Genomic DNA, 22,671 nt, shown 5'->3' with positions numbered 1-22,671 from the left:
CCAAATAACATTATCTCTACAATGAGGCCAGTGTATTAACAAGGGCATACCTACAATATCAGCATTAATATTACTATGGCTACGTTGGCTTTAGTACATTTAAACTTAATATTACATAAAATTCACTTTGATTGGAATCTGCAAGCAATTACACAGTCTGATAAAATCAGAAGTCAACCATGATGTTGGCCACATGACAGACTAACACAGAAAGGAAACCCAGCTCCGACCACAATGTACATGCAGGCTGTTTACTGAGGCTGAAGTGGACATGCTCCAGCCTCTCTCCAAGGTAAAAGCAGCCCCTTTGGCCCTACATTTCCCCACTCACCTACAGCCCCACACCCCTCCTTAGCCAGCCCAGCCCTCTCGGATCCACCCCTGCAGACACACTGGCTTCCACCACCCCCGGCAGAGGCACACCTATACTTGTGATGCTGGAGACTAGGAAGCCCAGCAAGAAGCCCAGCACGGCCCCGTCCACACCAAGCTGCTCAGTGCAAACAGGCCTGGTCTGCTTTCTCACACCACAAGCAGGCCACACTCTCCCCAAGGGGTTCTCAGAGCCTCTCAGACCCAGGCTCCTTTGTGCATCCTGACACCTTACCTCCTTGACGTGGCTATGAAACGACACTGACATGTCCAGCAGGATCTTGCGCTGCTCTACACGCCGAACAAAATCTTGTATCCGGTCTTCAAGCTGATGCGCAGCCTGATAAATCTCTTCTGGGTCACATTCCCCGGTCTGAGCCAGCTGTTCTGCTGCTTCTAGTAATTTATCTGCGTTGGTATATGTGTTCTGCATGAGAGAAAATCCAGAGAAACAGAAGGTGAATTTTTTTTTAAAAACCCCAGCTGGTCATCATAACAGACAGACTGCAACTGAGTCAGTTTGGGACATTCCTGATCATTTCGGTAAATCCAATAGGAAAAAAAAATGATGGGAAGAGATAATTCTAGGAGCTCAAATCAGCAGCTTTTCCCATTACTGCTCTAGACGGTTAAACTCTGAGCCCTCTGGCAAAGCCCTTCCATCTACAGCAGTGGTGGGGTATCTGTAGGGAGCTTCTGGCTGTCCCATGACTCATAGAGGGCCTTCAGTTCCTTGCTGCTCCATGTCCAGAAGACAGCACAGAACACAAATGCCCACTTCACTTTCTCTTCCAGTTTTGTGACTGAGTGCAAAGTTCCAATTTTGTCTCTCAGTATGATGTACGATTTTATAATTCCCCAAGTGCAAGTGGAAAGGTTAGGTTGCAAATACAAGCTACTATCTTCTTACCATGTTTCTACTTATTGGTAATTCTGTGCTTATCTTTTTTCTACTTAAGAGCACATATTTTTTTGAGATAAAGAAAAATAATCATAATGGTTTATATAAAGTAGCTGAAAGCAATGTGTAAATAGGTGTCAAAAATACTTTGAAAGGGCAGCCCCGGTGGCGCAGCGGTTTAGCGCCGCCTGCAGCCCAGGGCGTGATCCTGGAGACCCTGGGTTGAGTCCCACGTCGGGCTCCCTGCATGGAGCCTGCTTCCCCTTCTGCCTGTGTCTCTGCCTCTCTCTCCCTGCATTTCTATGAATAAATAAATAAATAAATCTTTAAAAAAATATTTTGAAAATTATTCCATTTTAATTCATGATACATGAAAGGCTGCAAATGGATTCCACGAATCAAGATGTCTGCTGGAGACCTGACTGTTCATGGAACTGCGGGAGAGAGAGCTGGCCGGCAGGGCCCAGAGCAGCTGAGACAGGAGGCAGGGCTTCGGTGCAGTGTGGGAACAGGGGGAAGGCCTTCTGGGAAGGCCGCAGAGCGGGCCCTCTGAGAATCAGGTTGAGTCCTTCATCCTTCTCCAGCATGGCAGCCCTCGAGCTGAGCAGGGTGGGTGCCTCAGGAGTGGCCCAGAGTGTGGGGCGGTGTCCCCGCTGAGCACCTGAGGCTGAGGAAGGACCAGGGTACCCCTGAGTGGGCAGCTTCCCACTGGGCAGACTGGTCACAACCAGGGACATTCATCTACTAAGCCAACAGGTTAAGGATAATAAGACACAGGGTCCTCACTTCAGAGAAGCGACTTACAAATATGGAAAAGGAGAAGAGCTGAGCTAACCCTATGGCACTGGGCTCAAATGAGAGGTATGGGTATGAATATGTGGTTTTCACAGACGAATGAATATGCGTGTTTGTATACACGCACTCACACATCCTCTCTCCCTCTGTCCCCTGCGAAGATCCAGGAGCAGCAGCGGTCCCACAGCAATAAACCATGCTTAGCACCCAGATTTCCACCTGTAAAATCAGCCTTCTTCTCTTGCAGGCACCAGGGCTCCTGGAGATACAGCTGAGTCCAGGAGTAGGGGGATGGAGTCTGAAACACCTTAGTGTATCCAAAGTAAGAACAACATGGGTAGGTCAGGACACAGAAGGCAGCTTGAAGAGGCTCCCATGGCCAAATCAGGACAAAGTGAGAGCAAACAATGATGGTAACAGAATATAACCCACCAGATACAACTCGTGGAAACCTCGAGTCCATACAGACGTAATACATAAAATTGGATGAGGAATGGGCTCTTTATAGAATTTCAAAGTAGCTCCCCATGAAGTGCTTACTAATTACAAAACGAAGGAGGAGACTCATCATACAATGAAGAAATCTGGCAGAAACCACTTTAACCCAGAGATCAAAGTGATACCACAGGTAACAGGACGAATTAAGATCAGGTGATCGGGGCAGGGGGGAAGATACAAGACAGAAATAGCAACACACACCCTTACTATGCCAGAGCAAAGATGTACGTGTAACCGAATTTGTTCATGATGAAACGTCAGACAAACCCAGAGTGAGGAGCGTTCTCCAAAATAACAGGCTTGCTGCCATCTTCCCAAGTGTCAGGTCACCAAAGCTGAGGAACAACCAAGGAGGTGCTACAGACTCCAGGACCCTGGAGGCAGGACAAGCCAGTGCCACAGGTGACTGAGCACTGGGGTCTGAGGGCTAGCAGGTAAGCCTGCTGCCGTGTTCATTTCCTGATCACGTAGCAGCATCATGAGCATGCAGCAGAATGCCCTGTCCTGGTAGGAAACACGTGCTAAAGTCAGTGGCTCAGGGGAGAGGTCAGATTTCTTTGTGCTGTACTTCCAACTTGCCTGCAAGTTTAAAAAAAATAAAACAAAACACCAACTTCTAAACAAGTGTAAATACAGCATGATAGGCACGAGATGGCCTCAGTGAGGATGAACATGATGCACATTAGCAGCAGTGGGCAGCCCAGGCATCAGCACGGGGCAGAGGCAGTCCATCCCCCAGCTCCCTATAAGTGGGGGTACAGTATCTGCAGGGGATTGAAAGTGTCAATAAAAACCAACAAAGAGTCCGTCTATGGTTTTATCATTACCCTGCTCTCTGTGTGCCACAGCCATGAGCACTGCCTGGGCCTTGGGTCTAATCCTAACCACAGCCCCTTCCACAGGTGAGGAAACGGAGGCATGGATGCTCAGAGGAGGGACTCACCCAGGTCTGAATGCAAAGCCTGTGCCTTTGACAACCCCCCAGATAGCTCAGCTCCAGGGGCTCCTGCACACGGGCTTTCAGGCACTGGTCCACACGATGGTCTCCTTGCCAACCTCAAAAACCATTTCCAGGGGACTTTCCTTCTTGGTATTCTGCACTATTAACATAGGATCTTTCAGAAGTCTTTTTGAAACGAGTGAAGAGATGTCAAACAATCGCTTGAAATATTCTAACTATGGCCAGACTTGGAAAATGCACACATGTACATTTTACAGTCTTTGGGAACAATCACCTGAAATGATCTGGAAGTGCAGTTTCCAATCTGACTGCAGGACTTAACAGCACAGTTAAAGAGCTGTCCGTATACTCGATGGGACATATTTGAAAGCTAAGTTATCACAATTCCTGCACGGACCAGAGACAGAGAATTGGCCCACTTCAGAAGAGCTTTGTGGCAACAGAAGTACGTTTGACACAAACGTCCACTCTTCATCCTGTGCAACTCCGGACCTCCACATCGTCTAGGCACAGCCTGACAACCTACCAGGGAGGACGGGGACACCAAGGAGCCCTCCACACACAGGTATCAAACCACTCGGAGATTCCAGATGCTGGGCCCGAGTTCCAATACCAGTCACATCACTGACTTGGTACACCACCTCTGAGCTGCAGGCTGGAGAGCATCACCGCATTATGGACAAATGACGGGGGAGTGAAGTACAAATGAGAAGTGTCCTGATGAGGGAAACAATTAGGATGCTATCAACACCAATAAAAATACATCAGTATCAGCTAACACACCCTAACAATAATTGTAGGGGGAGCTGGGGGCGAGCTATGGGAACTCTCAGTATCATCTTAACAATTTTTCTGTAAATCTAAAAACTGATCTAAAAAATAAAGTTGAAAAGTGTATGTGTTCAGGGGCTCCTGGGTGGTGGCTCAGTTAGTTAGGTGGCCAACTCTTGATGTGGGCTGAGGTCATGATCTCAGGGTCCTGGGCTCAGCAGGAAGTCTACTTGAGGATTTCTCTCCTCTCTCTGCCTCCCCCCACCCCCACCGCAACTTGCACTGGCTCTCTGTCTCTAATGAACGGACAAATCTTTTTTAAAAAGTGTATATGCTTATACAGTTGACCCTTGAACATATTGTAACTGTACAGTCCATATATATGTGGATTTTTTGATGATTATAGTATTGCAAATATACTTTCCTTATGATTTTATTAATATTTTTTCTCTAGCTTACTCTACTGTAAGAATACAGTACATTTTATACACACACACACACACACACACACACACACACACGGAATACGTTAATTGGCTATTTATGTGATCAGTAAGGCTTCCAGTAGGCTATTAGATAAGCTTTGGGGGGAGTTAAAAGTTCAACACGGATTTCTGAAACTCCTGGCTGGCTCAATTGGTAGAACATGAGACTCTTGATCTTGTGGTTTTGGGTCTGAGCTGCAGGTTGGGTGTAGAGATCAATTTAAAAATCTTTAAAAAAAAAAAATCTTTAAAAAAAATCATATGTGGACTTTCCACTGCATGGGGGCAGGGAAGGGAGGTCAGTCAGTCTCCCTAATCCCCATGTTGTTCAAGGGTCAGCTATATGTGTGTGTGTATATAATACACATACATATAGCGGACTAATAAAGAACAAAAAACAATAAACAACTTTCACCCGTGGATAATCCTTGGCCATTCCCACAATTATCTCATCTAGACCTTCCCTCCAATGAGGCTGGCTTCTGGGCCCCTCGGTAAAGCCCCCACAGGCACAGAGAAAGCTCTCGTGAAGCTCAGCTATTAGCATCAGGCTCTGGCCATGAAGGTTCTGCATACTTTGCCTACAAAGGATCTCTGACTCTCAGAGGCTCAATTTGGGGTGACTCTTCTGGGGGTGATGGCTTTATGGAGACCTGGCCTTCCCAACCCTACAGAGCCTCCCCATGGAAGCATGCTCTGTATCTCTGGGGAGCACGATGGTGCCTCGGTGCTAAAAGAAGCTAACAGAGCATCACACTTTATGCTGCGCACACACATTTTCTTAAGAGCTAGATCCTTCTTTCTTATTGTCACCACAGCCATAAAGTCGCTTACCTCTCATATTTGATTAGTGGATCGATAGGTTACACTGCCTCCCAGCACTAAACATTTTGTTTCTGAAAGCTTTTCTACCTCTTTATCAACAGATAAGGCTGAGACAATAATCATTCCAAATGACAAGTGCATTTTTTTTAATTTTCAGAGACACTAAACAACATATACTTAGCCCCATTGCTCATTTTATACTTGGAGAAAATGAGTCCACATGACAATTCTTAGGCTTTCCCTGTGCCCCAAGGCCGGGCTGGTGGAGCCAGGGTCAGCATGCAGTGTTTCTGTAAACAGAGCCCATCGCGAATCCTTCTGCCACAGAAGATAATAGATTTCCATGTGCTAGTAAGCATACTGGTCATAAAAGCAGTAGCTTTTGGAGTCCCTGGCCTGTGCCCAGCAATAGCCCTATCACAAGGATGGTGGGGAAAGAAGGCGCAAAGGGGAAGTGACTTGCCCGAGTCAGTCAGGAGAGCTGGGATTGTTCAAACCGCAAATGTCCAGGCCAGGGTTCCTCTTGCAAGGGGAAATGTAGTCCTTAAATTTCTACTCAAGGGGAGGTGGTGTCAGGAAACTGTTTCAGAGCCTGAAGAAAGCAGACTTCTGCCTTCGGCTGGCCTGCCACCCTATCCCCCAAAGAAATCTCTCTTTGGCCCAGTTCCTCCTCTGAGAGGTGGGCCCAAATTCCTGTGAGGAAGATTAAAGGAGACACTAGAAGGGCTGGACCAGGACCAGAGTGGGGGTGGGGTGGTTTCCTCCTTTCTGGAGAAGTAAATTAAAGTTGCATAAGTGCTAGGACTCAGGAAATACTGCAGGGCAGATCAAACCTTCCTTTCTCTACAGATTCTTAGCTGCTAGGGTTTGGGACCAACAGAAGATGGTCAAAGGCTATATTTAGATAGAATCAAGGGGAAAAGATGGGTTTTCTTGATCTCAGAAAATACAGGAGAGGAGAAGAACCAAGTATTTCAAGGAATGATTACTTCTATTTGTTTTGTTTAAAAAAACAACAGACTGGAAGTCTGCATATAGGAAACTTTCAAGGTATTTTATACTAGTGTAACGAAAAAAGAATGATGGGCCAGTACATCTACAATCTGTATTAAAATCCCTAGCATCCTGGGGCGCCTGGGTGGCTCAGTCAGTTAAAGATCTGCCTTTGGCTCAGGTCATGATCCCAGGGTCCTGGGATGACCCTCAAGTCAGGCTCCCTGCTCAGCGGGGAGTCTGCTTCTCCCTCTGCTGCTTCCCCTGCCCCCACCACTGCTCATGCTCTCTCAATATTTCAAATAAATAAATAAAATCCTTAATGGCAAAACAAAACAAACAAGTGTCCTGAATCATTTAAAAGGCCCACAAGTTCCCAGTGATCATCTTTTCATCCACAAAGGGAAAGCACAGGACACAAGCCTGTCACCCCACTCCCTAAAACACACACAGGTGAGACAGAGCTGAAATACGCTACAACATGATAAAACTCACAACACTAAGAACAGAAGTGAAAAAGTCTGTACAACACATATCTCAGTACAGTGGAATAGGGACTACTGACTGCTATCTGTGTGCGTTAGCATTTTACCAAAGAAATAATCCTGGGGAAGGAGAAGAGGGGAAGGTTCCAGGCAGGGAGTCTGCATATGAGCACCCGCTGGGAGCCAGGCAATTGTCTACATGGTGTCATCACAGCTTCCTGGGGAAGGCAGGCGTTAGGTATCATTTTATAGCTAGAGACACTGAGACTTGCGGAGAAGGAGGAACTTGCCCATAATCAGAAAAGCAGTGAAGGCATTAGTAAATTTAAGAAGTGTCTATAATAAGAGCAATTTGATATCTTGTAAGCACACGTCAACCTAAAGGAAATCTTTGATAGTAAACATCAGGCCAAAATTGTCCACTACTAATTTATGTACAAAGACAAAACACCACACCTTGTATCAAAATAATGAACCTATTGTGAAATGGCAGCCTGTGGTATAGAAGCAAGGATCTATTAACTGTGGCAAATCAGAAATTTAGGGCACGCTAAAAATATGGAAGCATTCTGTATGTTCACATGCTGCACAGAGAGTATTCATAAAAGAAGACAATGAGTTTGGTAGGGACCAGGGAACCGGAGAAAAGGCCTGATTATCTTCTGCAAATCTTGCCCCAATGGAAAGTCTCCTGCTTTCCTAAATGCCACCCTTCTTTATCCTGGAAGACAAGATAATTGCATGGCACATATAAAAAGCTGTTGACAGAAACGGCTTCATGGAGAAGACTGTCACAATAAGTCACATCTTTAGAAGGTGATTTGAATCTCAGAGAATAGGCAGACAGAAAAGAAGGCAGTCTAAGCACTCACAGGATACCTGCCCATGGGAAGATGCTATGCCACAGATTTACTAATCACATTCAAGAAATCTGTGCTCTCGAAATGGCTTCTTCCTTGAACCACAGTTTTCTGGGCTTTACTTTTACCAGCTACTGTAATCCTAGTTTTTTAAAATCTAAAAAGGAACGTTAACTTGAATATCTATTTATAAGGTAAAAGAGAAAATGCCATCAAAGAGCATCTCCCTTTCCAACAGTTGTGTGCAGAAAGCTTCAAGGGGAAAGCACGAATTTCTTCTCTAAAGCCCCTGCGTGAAAATGCAACACGGTTGCCAATGCCACACCCTATAGATTCACCAGCACCTGCTCATGCAATAGGAAATAGCTACTCACAATCACTGTACAAAATAAAGTAGGGTTAGGTCTTCAGATTAGTAGAGAAGAGGTTCTCAGCTCTGCAAAACTGCATGCAAAACTGATCCGAGTGCTTCCTGATGTGGCTACAGCAGCGCTGGAGATAAAGCCCCACACCAGCGGCTCCTACAATGAAGTCTCGCATCCTGCAGAAGCTAGGCCAGGCTGCCCAACTGGCTCACACCAAAGTTAACCCGACTTGTTCTCAGGTTCCTCCTTCCCAGAACACCACAATTGTTCTACATAATAAATCTATATTTAGTACATTTTAAATGAATTCAACCATAAGACTTTCACCACTTCCTTCTTGTATCTGTTACTTCATCATATGCCACAACTCATTGTTTTGAAGAGACTATAAGAAAAGTATATCAAATAAATTGCTAATTCTAGATCTCAAATTTAGAACTGATTTTAGAAAGGACCCTTCAAATCAAAACCCTAAGAAACAAACTAACCAACTTTAAAGAACGGCGAAAAGCAATTTTCTTCTCCCTCAACCCCCAAATGTGTTTTACTTTTCTGAATATGTTTCAGAAAATGGAACAAGGCTCTTATGTACCTCTGCTCCCATACTTAAAGAGGTTTCCAAAGGCCATCCTGTCCAAAAAATAACATAAATTTAAAATAGAAACTTAGATCTCTGCCATAAGCACTCCTATTGTGATTCATTTTGACAGACAGCAGTCAAGGACAGGGAAAAGGTGGGGAAGGTCACTGCCTCATTCACCTGTGCTGAAGCTACAGGGAGGCTGTGTTCCTTTCCAAGAGCCAAAACATCCCACAAAGGAAGCTACAAACAGGAGGCACAATCTTGCATCAATACCAGGGCCATTTGTCCAGACCAAAGGTGCTGCACAAGTTCTTAATAAAGCCAGACTCCTTATGGAGCTGTCTTATGGCCAAGACCTCTTCTGGCTTAACATACAAGTAAAACGGTGCTGCTCAGCCTTCTGGCTAACATCAAGTGTAAAATATGAGTGAAACACAACCTTTAGAAACGAGGCAGAGGGCCCAGGAGAAGTCCACCCTATGTCTTCAGGTCTTATGCACCCTCCCATCACTGTATTTGTGGCTAGTCTTCCTCCCACAGGGGGTCCATCTACCTTCGCAACCTGGTGGTGTACTCTGAGGCAGAGCTAAGCGCGTCTAGAACGAGCTTGAAGTGGTTCATGGGGCGTTCTCTGCATCTGTAATGTCTCCATGCACACAGGTTGCCACGCGAGAGCTCCCCTACCAACTCCTTGGAGCCTAGCACCTAATAGGTGGTCACTACATATTTGTGGACAGGAAAGATCAGAGATTTTCACTCCACAATGAGGGGATTATGGAATTGGCCGGATGACAGTCCACGGTCAACTACAACAGACTGCTGAACACCTCCTCTGAGCCATGGCAGGTGTGGCACGCCTGCTGTGTGCCAAGTGACCGGAGACGAGGAAAGCTGTACTGCGGGAGGCAGCGGGCCATGAGAGGCACTTTATGTGGCACAACAGCCTTCTGCAGCCAACAGGTAGCTCAGAAACAGAAGAATCAGATGACATTCTTCAAGAGAGGGGAAGGCCTATAAATACATAGGGATGGAAAGAAAAGAACTAAGAGAGGGAGAAACTGAAGATGCCAGGAATAGAGGTCATAACTGGAGGACCAAGGGAGGGCCAGGGGGTGGAGACACATGTGGGGGTGTGGCCACATTTGGGGCGGAGCTTGGTAGCCTCCAGCCTCACAGGCCACTTGTGGTCTGATGCCCCCCATGACGGCTTCTAAGATCTTCCTGTCACCAAGGGGAATTTTACTAACCGCAGGCCTTTGCTGAGACATCAACAACTGCCAGGGAAAGCCCTCTAACAGATGGCTATGCTTACTCAGAAGGACTCGGTCTGGCCTACTGCCTGCCCATCCTGTGTCGTCTACCCTCCCAGGGCCCATCAGAATGCCTGACACATGGCTGGTATCCGAAAACCAGAGAGAGGGAAAGTGGGTGCAGATGTTTGCAAAGTGAACAAAGTGTTTGTATTCAAGGCTTCTTTTGATGCACAGCTCAGATCTGGGGTTAAGCACTTTGGGTATAAGGGGAAAAGGGCTGAGCACCCCTTAGAGAATCCTAGAGTCAAAAAACAGAGGTAAGAAAGGACTGGGACTCAGCTGGATAGGTAGAGGCAGGAGCAAACAAGCATCTGCCTTTCTCTGAACCAGGGGTGAAGAGCAGACCACAGATCAGGGTGCTGCGTTAACCCACAGGTTGCCCTATAAACCTGTAAGCAGAAATGTTTCCTGCAAAGAAAGTCTTCCCACTCTTGCTACCCTCTGGGAACCTGTGTTGACAGCTTTGATGGCTGGCTTAGACCAGAGAAAATAAGATTACCATGAAAAGATAAGGCATTAGCCATAAAAGAGATTTCCTTAATTCAGAAGGGAAGGAACCATAGGAACTAGAGGGAGACAGGTTGATGGGGTGCTGGACACATGAGGACACTCAGTAGACCATTCTCCTCCCTATTGGAGCAAGCTCAGGAAGGCATGGGAAGGGGTGAGGGCAGCCCAGCCTATGTCATGGCTGACCATGCTATTTGAGGGGGCAACCTCTATCTCCAGAGCCTGACTGTTTGCAGCTCTGCCTCCTACTTTATTTGGAGCCTGAAGTCTTTGCTCATATGACACAAATTTCATATCCATCCCCAAACCGCATCGGCCACAGCAGTAGCTTATCACATGGAAAAACTGAAGGTGAGATAAGAGCACCTTTTTCACATTGTTTCTATGAAAGAAAGACAAAATTATTTTCCAACAGGCATGAAGTAGGGACACCATACATAACACACAAGCAAGAAAAATGCTCCAAAGATGCATCCTGCTTGGGATAAGGCTGCTGAACACACAATCTTTTCCTGCTCCTTGAGATCAAGAAACCAGAAAGTCCAGGATTGTGAGTTTTCCTTTGTATGTGAAGACATGTAATGAAGACATGTAGAGAAGACATTTTCACTGAATAAGACTGAATAAGACTTAAGTGCAGGCTGTTTTGTCATTCCCTAACTCTGTCCCAGATTCGATTTCCCAAACCTGTGTGCACCGGAACCCTCTGTTGTGCAAAACCCACCACATGCACCTACAGTTTAGTCCTGCCTATGTTGACTTACAGAATAAGAACCACATTGGTGGATATGTACTGACACTCCCCCTTTTATAAGGGAAGAACCTCTTGATTTCTAATGTTTTATATTCTCCAGCTTATTTGCTTAATGTTAATATTCCTAAATCAGTTTTATTTTTGTTAATATCTGCCTGGTGGATCTTAATCTAGTAAGCCATATAGTTTCACCCTTCCTGGGTATTTATGTTTTAACTGTGCCCTCTGAAAGTTATAGCATGATTTTTAAGAGATAATCAGAGAATCTTTAGTCTCTTCACCAGTAAAATCTATTTTGCATTTACTGTAATTACTGATACTTATAAGCAAGTTACTACACCTTATTCTGTGATATCTGTCATTATTTTTGTTTTCCTTGTTTCTCTTGCTTCTACTAACAATTCCACGAATTCTTACTTGCCCAGATTTCTGTATTTCTTTTCCTGCTATGCTTACAAGGAAGTGACACTTCTATCCCTAGACTGTAAGTGGTCACTCTAAAGTGTTAAGGTGCACCTGAGTTTACAAGTGTCAGGTAAGCATACCTCCTCCTCAGAACTCACTTCCATCTCCCATGGACTTTAGTGTCATCTGTTTTTACCTCCAAATCCACTGCCTATGGTTTAAATGGTTAATCCTTGAATTTACAGATATATTTACCAATTTCTGTGCTCTTTCTTGATCCCAGTCCTTTCTTCTCATACTTGCCTTTTTATTAACTAATTCAAATGAATTAGTTTATCAAATGATAAATATCAGCTCATCACTTAAATATGCCAGGCACTGTTCTAGGTGTCAGTGATAGAGAAGCAAAAAAAAACAAAAAAAACAAAACCAAAACATGTCACTGTACTTGCAGCATTCATATTACAGTGGGGGCTTCCGTTCTTCTTAACTTCTTGCTTTGGGGCACCTGGTGCAGTCAGTGGAGTGTCCTACTCTTGTTTTCAGCAAGGGCCATGATCTCAGGGTCACAAGCCTGAGCCCTGTAGGGCTCCACGCTTAGTAGGGAGTCTGCTTGGGATTCTTCTCCCTCTGCCCCTTCCCCCACTCGCATGCACGTGCACTTTCTCTTTCTCTGAAATCTTTTAAAAAAATAAACTACATGCTTTAGTTCTTCTGGTAAGTATCTGAGTAGTAAACTCTGTCTCGATCTACATTTTATCCTCATCACTGAACAACAGTTCAGCTGGAGCTGCAATTCCAGGTTCGAGGTAATTCACCTTCAGATTACTCTACCAGCTTCCAGAATTTGGTTCCTGGTGAAAAGTGGGCTTTTTTTTTTTCATCCCTAAATGTTTATTTTTTTATTTGAGAGAGAGAGAGAGAGGCGGGGAAGGGCAGAGGGAGAGAGTGAGTCCCAAGCAGACTCACCACTGAGCGCATAGCCCGACATGGGGGTCTCGACCTCATGACCCGAGATCAGGACCTGAGCTGAAACCAAGAGTCTGATGCTCAACTGACTGTACCACTCCAGTGCCCCAAGAAGTCAGCTGTCTTTCTAATAGGCCTTCTCATGGGTTGTTTTGTCATTTCTCTTCTTGTTTTTAGGACTTTGTCTTTTGATGGTCCTCAGGTTTTACCATAATGTATTTGGATGCATCCTAACCAGACAACTTGTTTTTAAAGTAACTTTTCCCCTACCTTCCTTAAAATTTCCACATACTATGGAATAGATACTTGCACACACAATGCTGTATTACTGTAATTTCTCCCTGCTTCACTCCACTTTCTTTCAAAACACAAAACAAAAAGCACATTTACCAAATAATATGTTTAGAAATGACCTGGTCTGGTCATTACATGGGTGCTTTACATGATGCTGCCACATACTTACCTGAGTTCCTCTCTACAAGAATTTACTGTGCCTACTTTCCAGAAAAGAAAGTTAATCTTAGAAATGACAAGACTTTTCCAAATGACACAGCTAGTGAGCATTATAGCCAATGCACCAACTCCACAAATCCCATGCCCTGAACACACTATGCACCCTGCATCCTGTTTCTAAGCACACACATTTAAAAGAACTAGAAAGGGACAAGAAAGGCTGGCCCATCATTACAGAAATGCAAGAAGAACCATTATTGTCTGATTATAAGTTGAAATCTCACAAATTAGTCAACAGACATGGGTATAGTAAATAAGGCAAAACATCCAGGGCATTTTTTTTTTTTTTTTTTGTATCAAGAACACCTTATTTTATGACACAGCCAACAGAAGAAATCATCTGTCTGTGCAAGCAAGGACAACCTCACTCTCAAATCTGAGCATTACCTCCTCTGAATCACCTTTAAACACATCTAGCCAAGGATCACTTATCTCAGATGTGGTTAAAATTAATTCAAAACCAACCACATGGGTATTGATGGGAGAAAATAGTGAAAGCCACGGTTTTACCTGTGCTACTTCTTCAAAATCTTCATGACGTTTCTGCAAAGCTCTGGCCCGGTGAAGAGATTTCCCCACACCTGTATGTTTGCTCAGAAATGCTTCTCCATGGTTCTCAATCCAGTCCAGCACCTACAATAAAATATAGGTTTATGTGTCATAAAAACATTGTTCTTCCTTGTTGAAAGGCTAGGGCTGCCCACTGATACATTTTGTTGTCAAAACTGTAACAAACAAGAAGGAAAGAAAAAAACTGGAAGCAACTGGACACTAGTCTACACATCTGATCAGCCTCCCCAGCGTGCGTTTCAAGAGCTCGTACTGGAAAAGTGTTAAGTCTGTCTCTGTATAAACATTACCTGCAATAATGATTAAGTCTCACCTCACTTTATGCACAACAGAGCATCCAAAACTGAGTGGGTTTTGGATAAGATAGTGGTTACCAAGCCACAGACAACCCATTAACTCAACATTTTTATAAAGCTCAAAACTTCACAACTCAAGCAATTCCAGTTTAACTAAGAGTTAATGCTTTTGTTTCCTCTTTAGAACAAGCTGAAAACATAAATAAAACCTAAGAAAACAAAACATTTAAATGCCTCTGTCCTGGTCTTTGAGGGTAATTTATTCTGCAAACTATGATGCTGTTGTGAAAGCTAAACATTCTATGAATTTAATTACTTAAAAGTTCTCATAAGTTGACATCCACCACATAAAAAAAGGGAGTAAAAGCTAGTCAGTGTGGTCTATTGTTTCTAAGTTCAGAGTTGATACCAAATAGTTCACTGGCTCTTATACTTGAGAAACCACAAAAAAACGAAAATATCCAGCAAAATGTTTACACGACCATCAAATGTACACTTTGCCTCTTTCTGATGGGGAAAATATAACCAGCAAAAAAGTCAGTGATATCCTTCTCTAAAAACTAAAACTTTAGGTACAAAGTATTTAAATATTTGAATACATTTGTTAATGTACAGCTGAAGGCCACCTCTCATGTTTAGCATTTAGTAACTATGGTAACCCTGTATATGGATTGAAACAATCTCGGAGGGAAGAACCAACTAGGGCACTAGAGCAGGGACAGCCAGGCAGGACAAGGGTCTAGAGGAAAACCTGGAAGCAGACTCCTCACAGCAGTCCACTAATGGCAAAATTAAAGGGGCCTTAACTTGGGATTCATTGCTATGAAAAGGATCCCTTGCCCATTGTTACCTGCACTAGAGACAGATCAGCTGTGGTAAAAGAAAAAGAGAGAGAGAAAGAGAAAAAGAAAGAGAAAGAAAGAGAGAGAGAGAGAGAGAGAGAGAGAGAGAGAGAGAAAGAGAAAGAGAAAGAGAAAGAAAGAGAAAAAAGAAAAGAAAAAAAACAAAAAAAGAAAAAAAAGGAGAAAGAAGAAAAAAAAGAAAAAAGAGAAAGAGAAGAAGAAAAAGAAAAGAAGAAGAAAACGAAAAAGAGGCAGCTGTTAAGAGCCAGTTGTCCAGGGACAGCTGACTTGTCATCCATTGCTCCAAACCAGTGACCTTCAGAAGCTAAAGGTCTGACCAAGGACCCTTTCTGCAGACGGTTTAGTAGTACATGTAAATGAAATAGCTTGCAAACCTGAATAAATTGCTGGTGGTCCTCTTACAGACCCTGCAGAATTAGCAGAAGTTCGGGAGGGGCAGGGGCACAGAGATTAAGCCTTGCAGCAGGTGCTCAACCAGAGTCACACATCCACCTTATTACTATAACTTATTTCTGAACCTCCTTTGCCAACACCACCAATCCATGAGTCATTTCACTCCCAGTCCTCCTGAAGGCTCTCGTGTCCACCCTCCATCCCTAGCCCCTGCTATATACCCAGGGTCTAGCTGCGTATTCCTGGACGAGTTCTTCATCCCTCCTGGACTGCACCTTCCTAGGTGCTCAGTGATTGTGACAGTTATGAGATCTATGCTAAACCCGTTAATACCAGCGTGATGGATATACAATGTGTGTACCGCCCCCATCCATAAATCATAGCCTGTGCCAGACTTCTATCTAATTTTGAGCTCTTTGGTGTCACAAGCTATAATTATCCATTGCTTTTCAGTTTAATTTTCTTAAGTACTCTCTACACCCAATGTGGAGCTCAAACTCATGACCCCAGGATCAAGAATCACAGGTTCCTCTGACTGAGCCAGCCAGGTGCCCCATTCATTGCTTTTTAATTAATGTGCTTAGTATATTATTCCCTTTCTTGAGATGGGGGGTGAGGTGGGAAATGTGTTTTCACTACCATTAGTAAATAGTGCTACATTCATGCCAGACGTCAAGGCACACATAAAGCTGCTGAGTTGTTTACATGAGTCTCCTAATTCATATTATAAAACATAGATCCTGTTCCACTCCTAAGAAATGTCCACTGACAACCTCAAGAAGTTGCAACCTCAAAAGATGGATACAGTTAAATGGAATGTGCCTCTGGGCGTGAGGCCAATACCACACAGGAGACAAAGATCAACCATTTTACACTTCAAAAGAACCTGAAAAGACTCTATGCTACAGTCTACCTGCCTATCAGATCTCTATGAATAGCTAAGTGGCTTTTCTTTTTAACTATAAAGTATTCTGTATTTCCTCAACTTTACTGTTAAAGGAAAAATTGGTAAGCAGCAAACCTAGTAATCACTGTTAATTCAAAACAGACTTGAAATAAGGACACAATTTCAAAAAGTAAAAGGTGAACAAACATTATTTGGTAGAAAGGGCTGAGGAAACAAAATACACTATTTTTAAAATAATAAAAATTGGTTTTTTAAGCCTAAGAAAAAGTCAAGAAGCATACGTTGAGGGCAGCCCCGGTGGCGCAGTGGTTTAGCGCCGCCTGCAGCCCAGGGTGTGATTCTGGAGACCCAGGATCCAGTCCCACATCGGGCTCCCTGCATGGGGCCTGCTTCTCCCTCTGCCTGTGTCTCTGCCTGCCTCTCTCTCTCTCTCTCTCTTCTCCCTCTGCCTGTGTCTCTGCCTGCCTCTCTCTCTCTCTCTCTCTGAATGAATAAATAAATAAATCTTAAAAAAAAAAAAAAGCATACGTTGGAAATTAAAGCTATTATGAGCCAACAACTCAGAGTTACAATTTTTCTTTTATTAGTGGTTCCTTTGGACAGAATTGTAAATACCAAGTGAGAATAAATTTCTAGCAACCGTGAAATTAATTCAAAGAAAATGTACAAACTCCAAAGTGCTTTAAAAAAATGTACATTTTTTAATTCAAATTCAAATTTAATTCAAAGAAAATGTACAAACTCCAAGTGCTTTAAAATAAAAAAAAAAAACAGTGGTAGACAATTATAAAATCCAGCTCATATTCAAAACCAAATTCCCCATGAGGCTTTTGCTTCTTTTACAAGTCTGTGAACACTTCCCAGATTGCCAAGGAATCCTGAATCAATGTAGGTGTGTCCAAAGAGCATTTCAAAGACAGCTTGTGGGGGGGAGGGGGGAGGTGGACCCTGTACCTCGCCTGTGAGCTGCGAGGCGCACCCCTGGAGAACCTTTTCCATTTAAAACATAAAAATGCTTGCAAATGAGAGGCTTCATCAACCTAACCCAGCCAGTGGCTTCCCCAACCTCAGCTGTAGCCAGTAGCTGTCATTTGTCTTGTGGCCCCCCAACCCCAGAAACAAGGCTAGCACAGGATTTGCTGCTCTGCTGCCAACTGGGGGTAAAAGACAAAAGGCCACCTGGTTCCTGGGCAGAAGAGCCAAGCGGTGGGGGCCCAATGCCACCTCTCTCTCCGTGCAGAGGATGTGAGAGCTCCTTCCTCTGTAAATCAGTGCCCCCTAATGTCTAGACACAGCAACAGCCCCAAGAACAAGTCACTCCAAAGCAAACCACCTGTTGGTGGCACAGCACAGACACCATCTCAGCATCTAAGTCAAAATGTCAGATGTGCAGGAAACCTCACATATTGTTTAGCTTAACTCCCTATTTGCAATTACAAAATAGATCATGAGGAGGCCAAGTATGATTATGCTCATGTCTTACCTAATAATCCTACTGTTGTCTGAGAACCTGCTGTTGCACCAAGTACTAACCTGGGCTATGTGTTCCCTGAGCCATCCATCCTCACAATGAGCTGGGATAGGGGAGGCACAGCATATTCCCACTTCACAGATGAACACACAGGACCAAGGCCCCTCAACTTCCATGTGGAAGAGCCATACTGAGGACAAAGACCTAGAAAATCTGGTCAGAGGGTACATTCTTTTAACCTCTGGTCTACCTGCCTCTTGAGCTGGCTCAGGTGCCATGCAGGTGACACAATGAGGCCTGGAAGGAAAGAGCTGTTATTGTTTGCAAACAGCTGGGGGCTCCTGGGCAAACAATCTCTGATGAAGTGACTATGTTACAACGAACAGTAAACACTACAAACTCTCAGTTAAAGGCGGTGGAAACCAGCTGGTGGTGTCTTTCCCCCAACTCACGTGAGAGAGCTCTGGCCATCTTGTATGACCTGTGTAATCAGTGACAAACCCCTACAATCTAACACTCACTGTTTCTAGTAATGGCTTCTTTAAGAATTTGTGAATAAATACTACACCTCCATCAGAGGAAATGAATTCTCACAAACCTGGGTCTCAACAATAGACTATTTGAAGCCCTATGTGAAGACATTTTTCCTTCAAAACTGCCTGGAATAGCCTTCTAACATCATCACGTATCACGTCACTGCAGGCAGCATCATCTATTGAAAGATTACTCCATGCTATGCTTGGGACGGCAACATACACAGGTCCATAATCTCTTATCCACAAGAAAGCTGAAACAGCTCTGAAATTCTAAATATTTTTTTCAAAACTTGGTCCCCAAAATTCATTGGCAAGAAGATCTGACTCCCTTAGTATAGTGTAGAGTCCTTGTGCATTTGGCTGCAGAAAGCTCCATGTTTTCCTTTAGAGTGTGGCCGACGGCCCAGGCCCCACTAGAGTGTCCTGTATCACACAGCATATGCACTCTGTCATCTTCCTAAAGTTTGAAAAACCCTTAACCCCTCAACACACCCATCGCCAAGGGTTACAAAAGAGAAAGTGAACTCTGATTACTGTCCCTATTTGACAAGAAATGGAGGCTCCGGGAAGAGAAGTGATTTGCCCAAGAAAGAAGATCAAGAAAAGAGATTCATGTGCAGGTCTTCCCAGCCCTAAACTCACACTCTAGCTCATCATTACATTACATCATGGCTTGTAGATATTATATGCATGCTGTAAAAATATTTCTAAAATTAGAGTCCCAGCTCTAGGTTGGCTATTTGTACAAACTAGATAAGATCTCAGACTTAAACAACTGAGAACACACAAAGCCAGTCTGGTTTTACTGGGAACTCCAGATTCAAAGAGTATCTGGGAAAAGTATCCAAATACCTGTGAATTCCAGGTACCATTTTAAAGACACATAGTCAGTGAATAAATGTTTTTTGTCATAATAATAGGAACTCCTTCTAAGTTACATTTTTTCAGTTGATAAAACACAAACACACCAAGCGAGGAAAAACCAAGGTAATGCTAAAATATTCTAACTAGGTTTTTTTTTTAATATAAAATCAGATTTTTCCAGTGGCAAAAATTAATTTCCTCCCTGCCCATTCTACATTCCCTATAAAACCAAAATGAATCCAGTTTCACTGAGTTACTTCCTTGTTTGACCACTGTTGGTTTTCATTTAAATCACTGGAGATGCCAATCTAGAAACAGGCATACTGTGTTTCCAGGGCTGTCTTTTTCATTTTTTTTCCCAGTGCCATTTTTAAATAGGTGCTCTTGAAACAATCATTTAGATCAGAGCTTTCTTATCAAATCAATGGTATTTTAATGAATATAATAATGAGTGATTAAGCAACATCATTAGTTTAACGAATATAACAAAGAATGAGCAATTAAGCAACATCAGCAAACAAATCCGGTTTCCTTTGGATTCTTCTCATTCACATTTCATTCTTTTTTTCAAAACCTCTTACTTATCTGTGTGACCCTCAGAGATACCGAGGTAATTGTGTTATACACATCTCCTTTTCTTGAGGAACTGTAATCTTGTAAAAGCAGATCATTTGATAGTCTAATAAATGGTATAATATACTCAGATTTAGTGTTTAATGTCTTTGACTTATTGTCAGGTATAATTTTGCCAGGGCATGAATGTGAGTCATGTCTATGAAGGTGTTAGCTGGACTGAGGGAGTAAGTATAGCCAGCCACTCTCATCTTTGTCATCTGCCTACCTTACACATGCGTTTTTAAGGGTGATTATACTATCTGTGCTCTAATGATTTGTGCAAATGCAGGGGTTACATAATGCTTTGTCTGTATCAATCTCAAATATCAAGGGTCTGGTATACAGGGAAAATGAAGAGTCCTGTAATAGAGGCACGAATAACAATTGCCAGGGTGCCATGGACATCTTCACGGGAGTGGTAGGGCTTGAGCTGATTTTGAAGGATGGGTAGAAAAGTCGGTAGATAAAGGATTGGGCCACAGGAACTGCAGTGATGAGCTGGAGACACAGAAGGGCAGGTGGTGGAGAGGTGACCTCGTGATGAAAGCTTGCTACTTGGTTCTGTAAGCTATGGGATGCCACTGAAGAGACACGATGGACCTTGACTGAGTGCTGTAAATTGGTGCCAGGGCCTGGAGCGACCTGTGAGTAGCTGTGAGGCTTAAGTGAGGAACACATGTGTGGCACCTGGCTCAGTTCACTGCCTTGTGAGCTTTCTAACATGAATGTTTCTTTGCTCTCTTACCTTCACAGCCAACCTGTTGAGCTCATGCTTTCCCCCACCTCACTACAGAGTTCATGCCATGCACTGCCTGTGTGGTGTGCATTTTGACTTAATGGGCAGTGAGGCAGTGAGGGGTGGATGGCGTGATCCTACATGTGTTAGGAAGCTTGCCCTGGTGGCAGTGCTGAGTGAATTGGAGGGAGTGAGACTCCAGTTGAGGAGACCGGGAAAGTCCTACTATGGATGCCTGTGCATGTCAAGGGGGAGTCTTGGAGAGCAGAAGTGTGAGGACCATGGGGCAGCAATCTGTATTTTAGTCACTGGTATTTCCCAAGTGTCTGGGACTCAGTTCAGTATTTGCTGAATGAGTGAATGGACGAGTAGATGAAGAAATTTAAGGAATGACCCAATTTGGCACCTGGGTGGCTCAGTGGTTGAGCATCTGCCTTTGGCTCAGAGCACAGGATCATGTCCTGTATTGGGTTCCCTGTGGAGAGCTGCTTCTCCCTCTGCTTACGTCTCTGCCTCTCTCTGTGTCTCTCATGAATAAATAAATGAAATCTTAAAAAAAAGAAAAGAAAAAAGAAATGACCCAATTTTGCTTATTAAAGATTCTTTTGGGTTACATGTATCTTCATTTATGCTGGAGTGGAGGCGAGTTGGCCTCACTGGAAACAAGTGATCTAACTGGGAGATCTGCTCAAAGGGACAGAAGCTTTGCTTGATGTTGGAGAATTAGGAGTGGCTGAGGAAGGAAGGAATCATTTCAGTGCTTGGGGATTTTGCAGATGTGGTAAGGTCTCTAGTAAAGATTTTTCCCACTTGAATGTAAAATGAGAGTCTGAAATGTAGCAGGGTTCTGAAGTCAGGATCTACCAGAAGGCAAAGGAAGAGGTGTCAGGTGCATAGAAAAGCTATTTTATAGGTTTGCCTTGGGTCCTAGGCTGCTGTCCTTATGCTACTAAAAGCCATCTCATCGTAATGCTTGACTCAGGAGTTCTTGGTTGGCATCACTTACAGTAGACCTAGCATTTAAATGAAGGTTTCTGAACCTGATTGTCCTTTGCTCATTAATTTCAGTTAGGAGGGTTGGTTTTTCTTGTCCCAATCACCAGAATCCTTATAGAGCTCTAGCTATTTAGCATTCTCTTCTGTTTACATTACCATGCTCGCAGTTTTGGTTGTGGCTGGTGATAAGAATGGTTAGAGGATTGCCATCTTTTCTGGGAGCTTCTCCATTGGGATTAGGGAGTACTGGAGGGTAAGTGTTTGGTTAGGGATCGGGAAACTGGGGGCCGATGGAGGCTGGTGCTCATCTTCCTGGTAGGTTAGAGCCAGCTTTATTAACCTTTTGTGAACATAGGGAGAGACTGGACAGTGAGGGTTATCTTAGTAACCAGGCTCAGAAGGAGCTGAAAGCCAACAGTGGGAGTTAGAAGGGTGGGAAATGGATGAATCTCTTCCCCCAAAGCAGATGGAATACAAGACTGCAGGATATGTGAGCTGGCAGGACAGGAAGCTGGAGCCCAGGGGCCTCCAGCCCTTGAGGACTCCTATGCTTCTTTGGGGAGGGCAGCCTACTTCAGGAAAGCAGCATTCTGGGGGTCCTTCCACCTTGGCCAACGTGTTGGAGTTAACTTTAGTTAACACCAATCTGAGAGGCAGGCAGACTGAACCAGTGAGTAGGAAATGGAGTTTGAGATCAAAGCACTACGGGCTACTTCCACAAGTATCACTCCACCTGAACAAGTGCAGCAGAAGTGATGTTAGAGCAAACTTAAGCTTGCTCTAAGCTGAAGACTACTGCTCAGCAGTAACACAACCAAACATCCACTGAGGGTTACTCTAACAGTGAACATAAGGTAATGGGAGTATGTCTATTACTAGATCATCAAGAAATGTGGTATTATTTTATTTTTCAGCTAACAATGACAAAGGTCTCTGCTCGCTAGCAGGTAGCACACACATCTGAGTAAGTCATTTCACCACACTCCTCCAGCCTTGGATTTGGACAAGAGGTAAGGGGCCATGCAATGGTAGCACCTGCCTCTCCACCTTGGCAGCTGGGTATCTG

General features: G+C 43.9%; 1 protein-coding gene across 4 annotated transcripts in view; it reads right to left on the bottom strand.

The window, feature by feature from the left end:
- The window catches only part of TRIO (trio Rho guanine nucleotide exchange factor), a 356,945-nt gene that overhangs the window by 166,511 nt on the left and 167,763 nt on the right, over window positions 1–22,671 (bottom strand). For all 4 annotated transcript variants that reach the window (XR_012000490.1, XM_072752731.1, XM_072752732.1 and 1 more), the window contains 2 exons: window positions 13,869–13,991; window positions 608–799 (listed from right to left, as the gene is read on the bottom strand). Coding sequence is in view for 3 of the 4 variants with exons in the window: in XM_072752731.1 (XP_072608832.1) it covers window positions 608–799; window positions 13,869–13,991 (315 nt within the window). In the remaining variant the exon portion in view is untranslated. The remainder of the gene's footprint in view (window positions 1–607; window positions 800–13,868; window positions 13,992–22,671) is intronic.

This window comes from Vulpes vulpes, chromosome 3 (assembly GCF_048418805.1).
Source record: "Vulpes vulpes isolate BD-2025 chromosome 3, VulVul3, whole genome shotgun sequence".
NCBI lineage: Eukaryota > Metazoa > Chordata > Mammalia > Carnivora > Canidae > Vulpes > Vulpes vulpes.
Note: the sequence above shows the minus strand (reverse complement) of the source record. Positions and strands in the feature narration are given on the sequence as shown.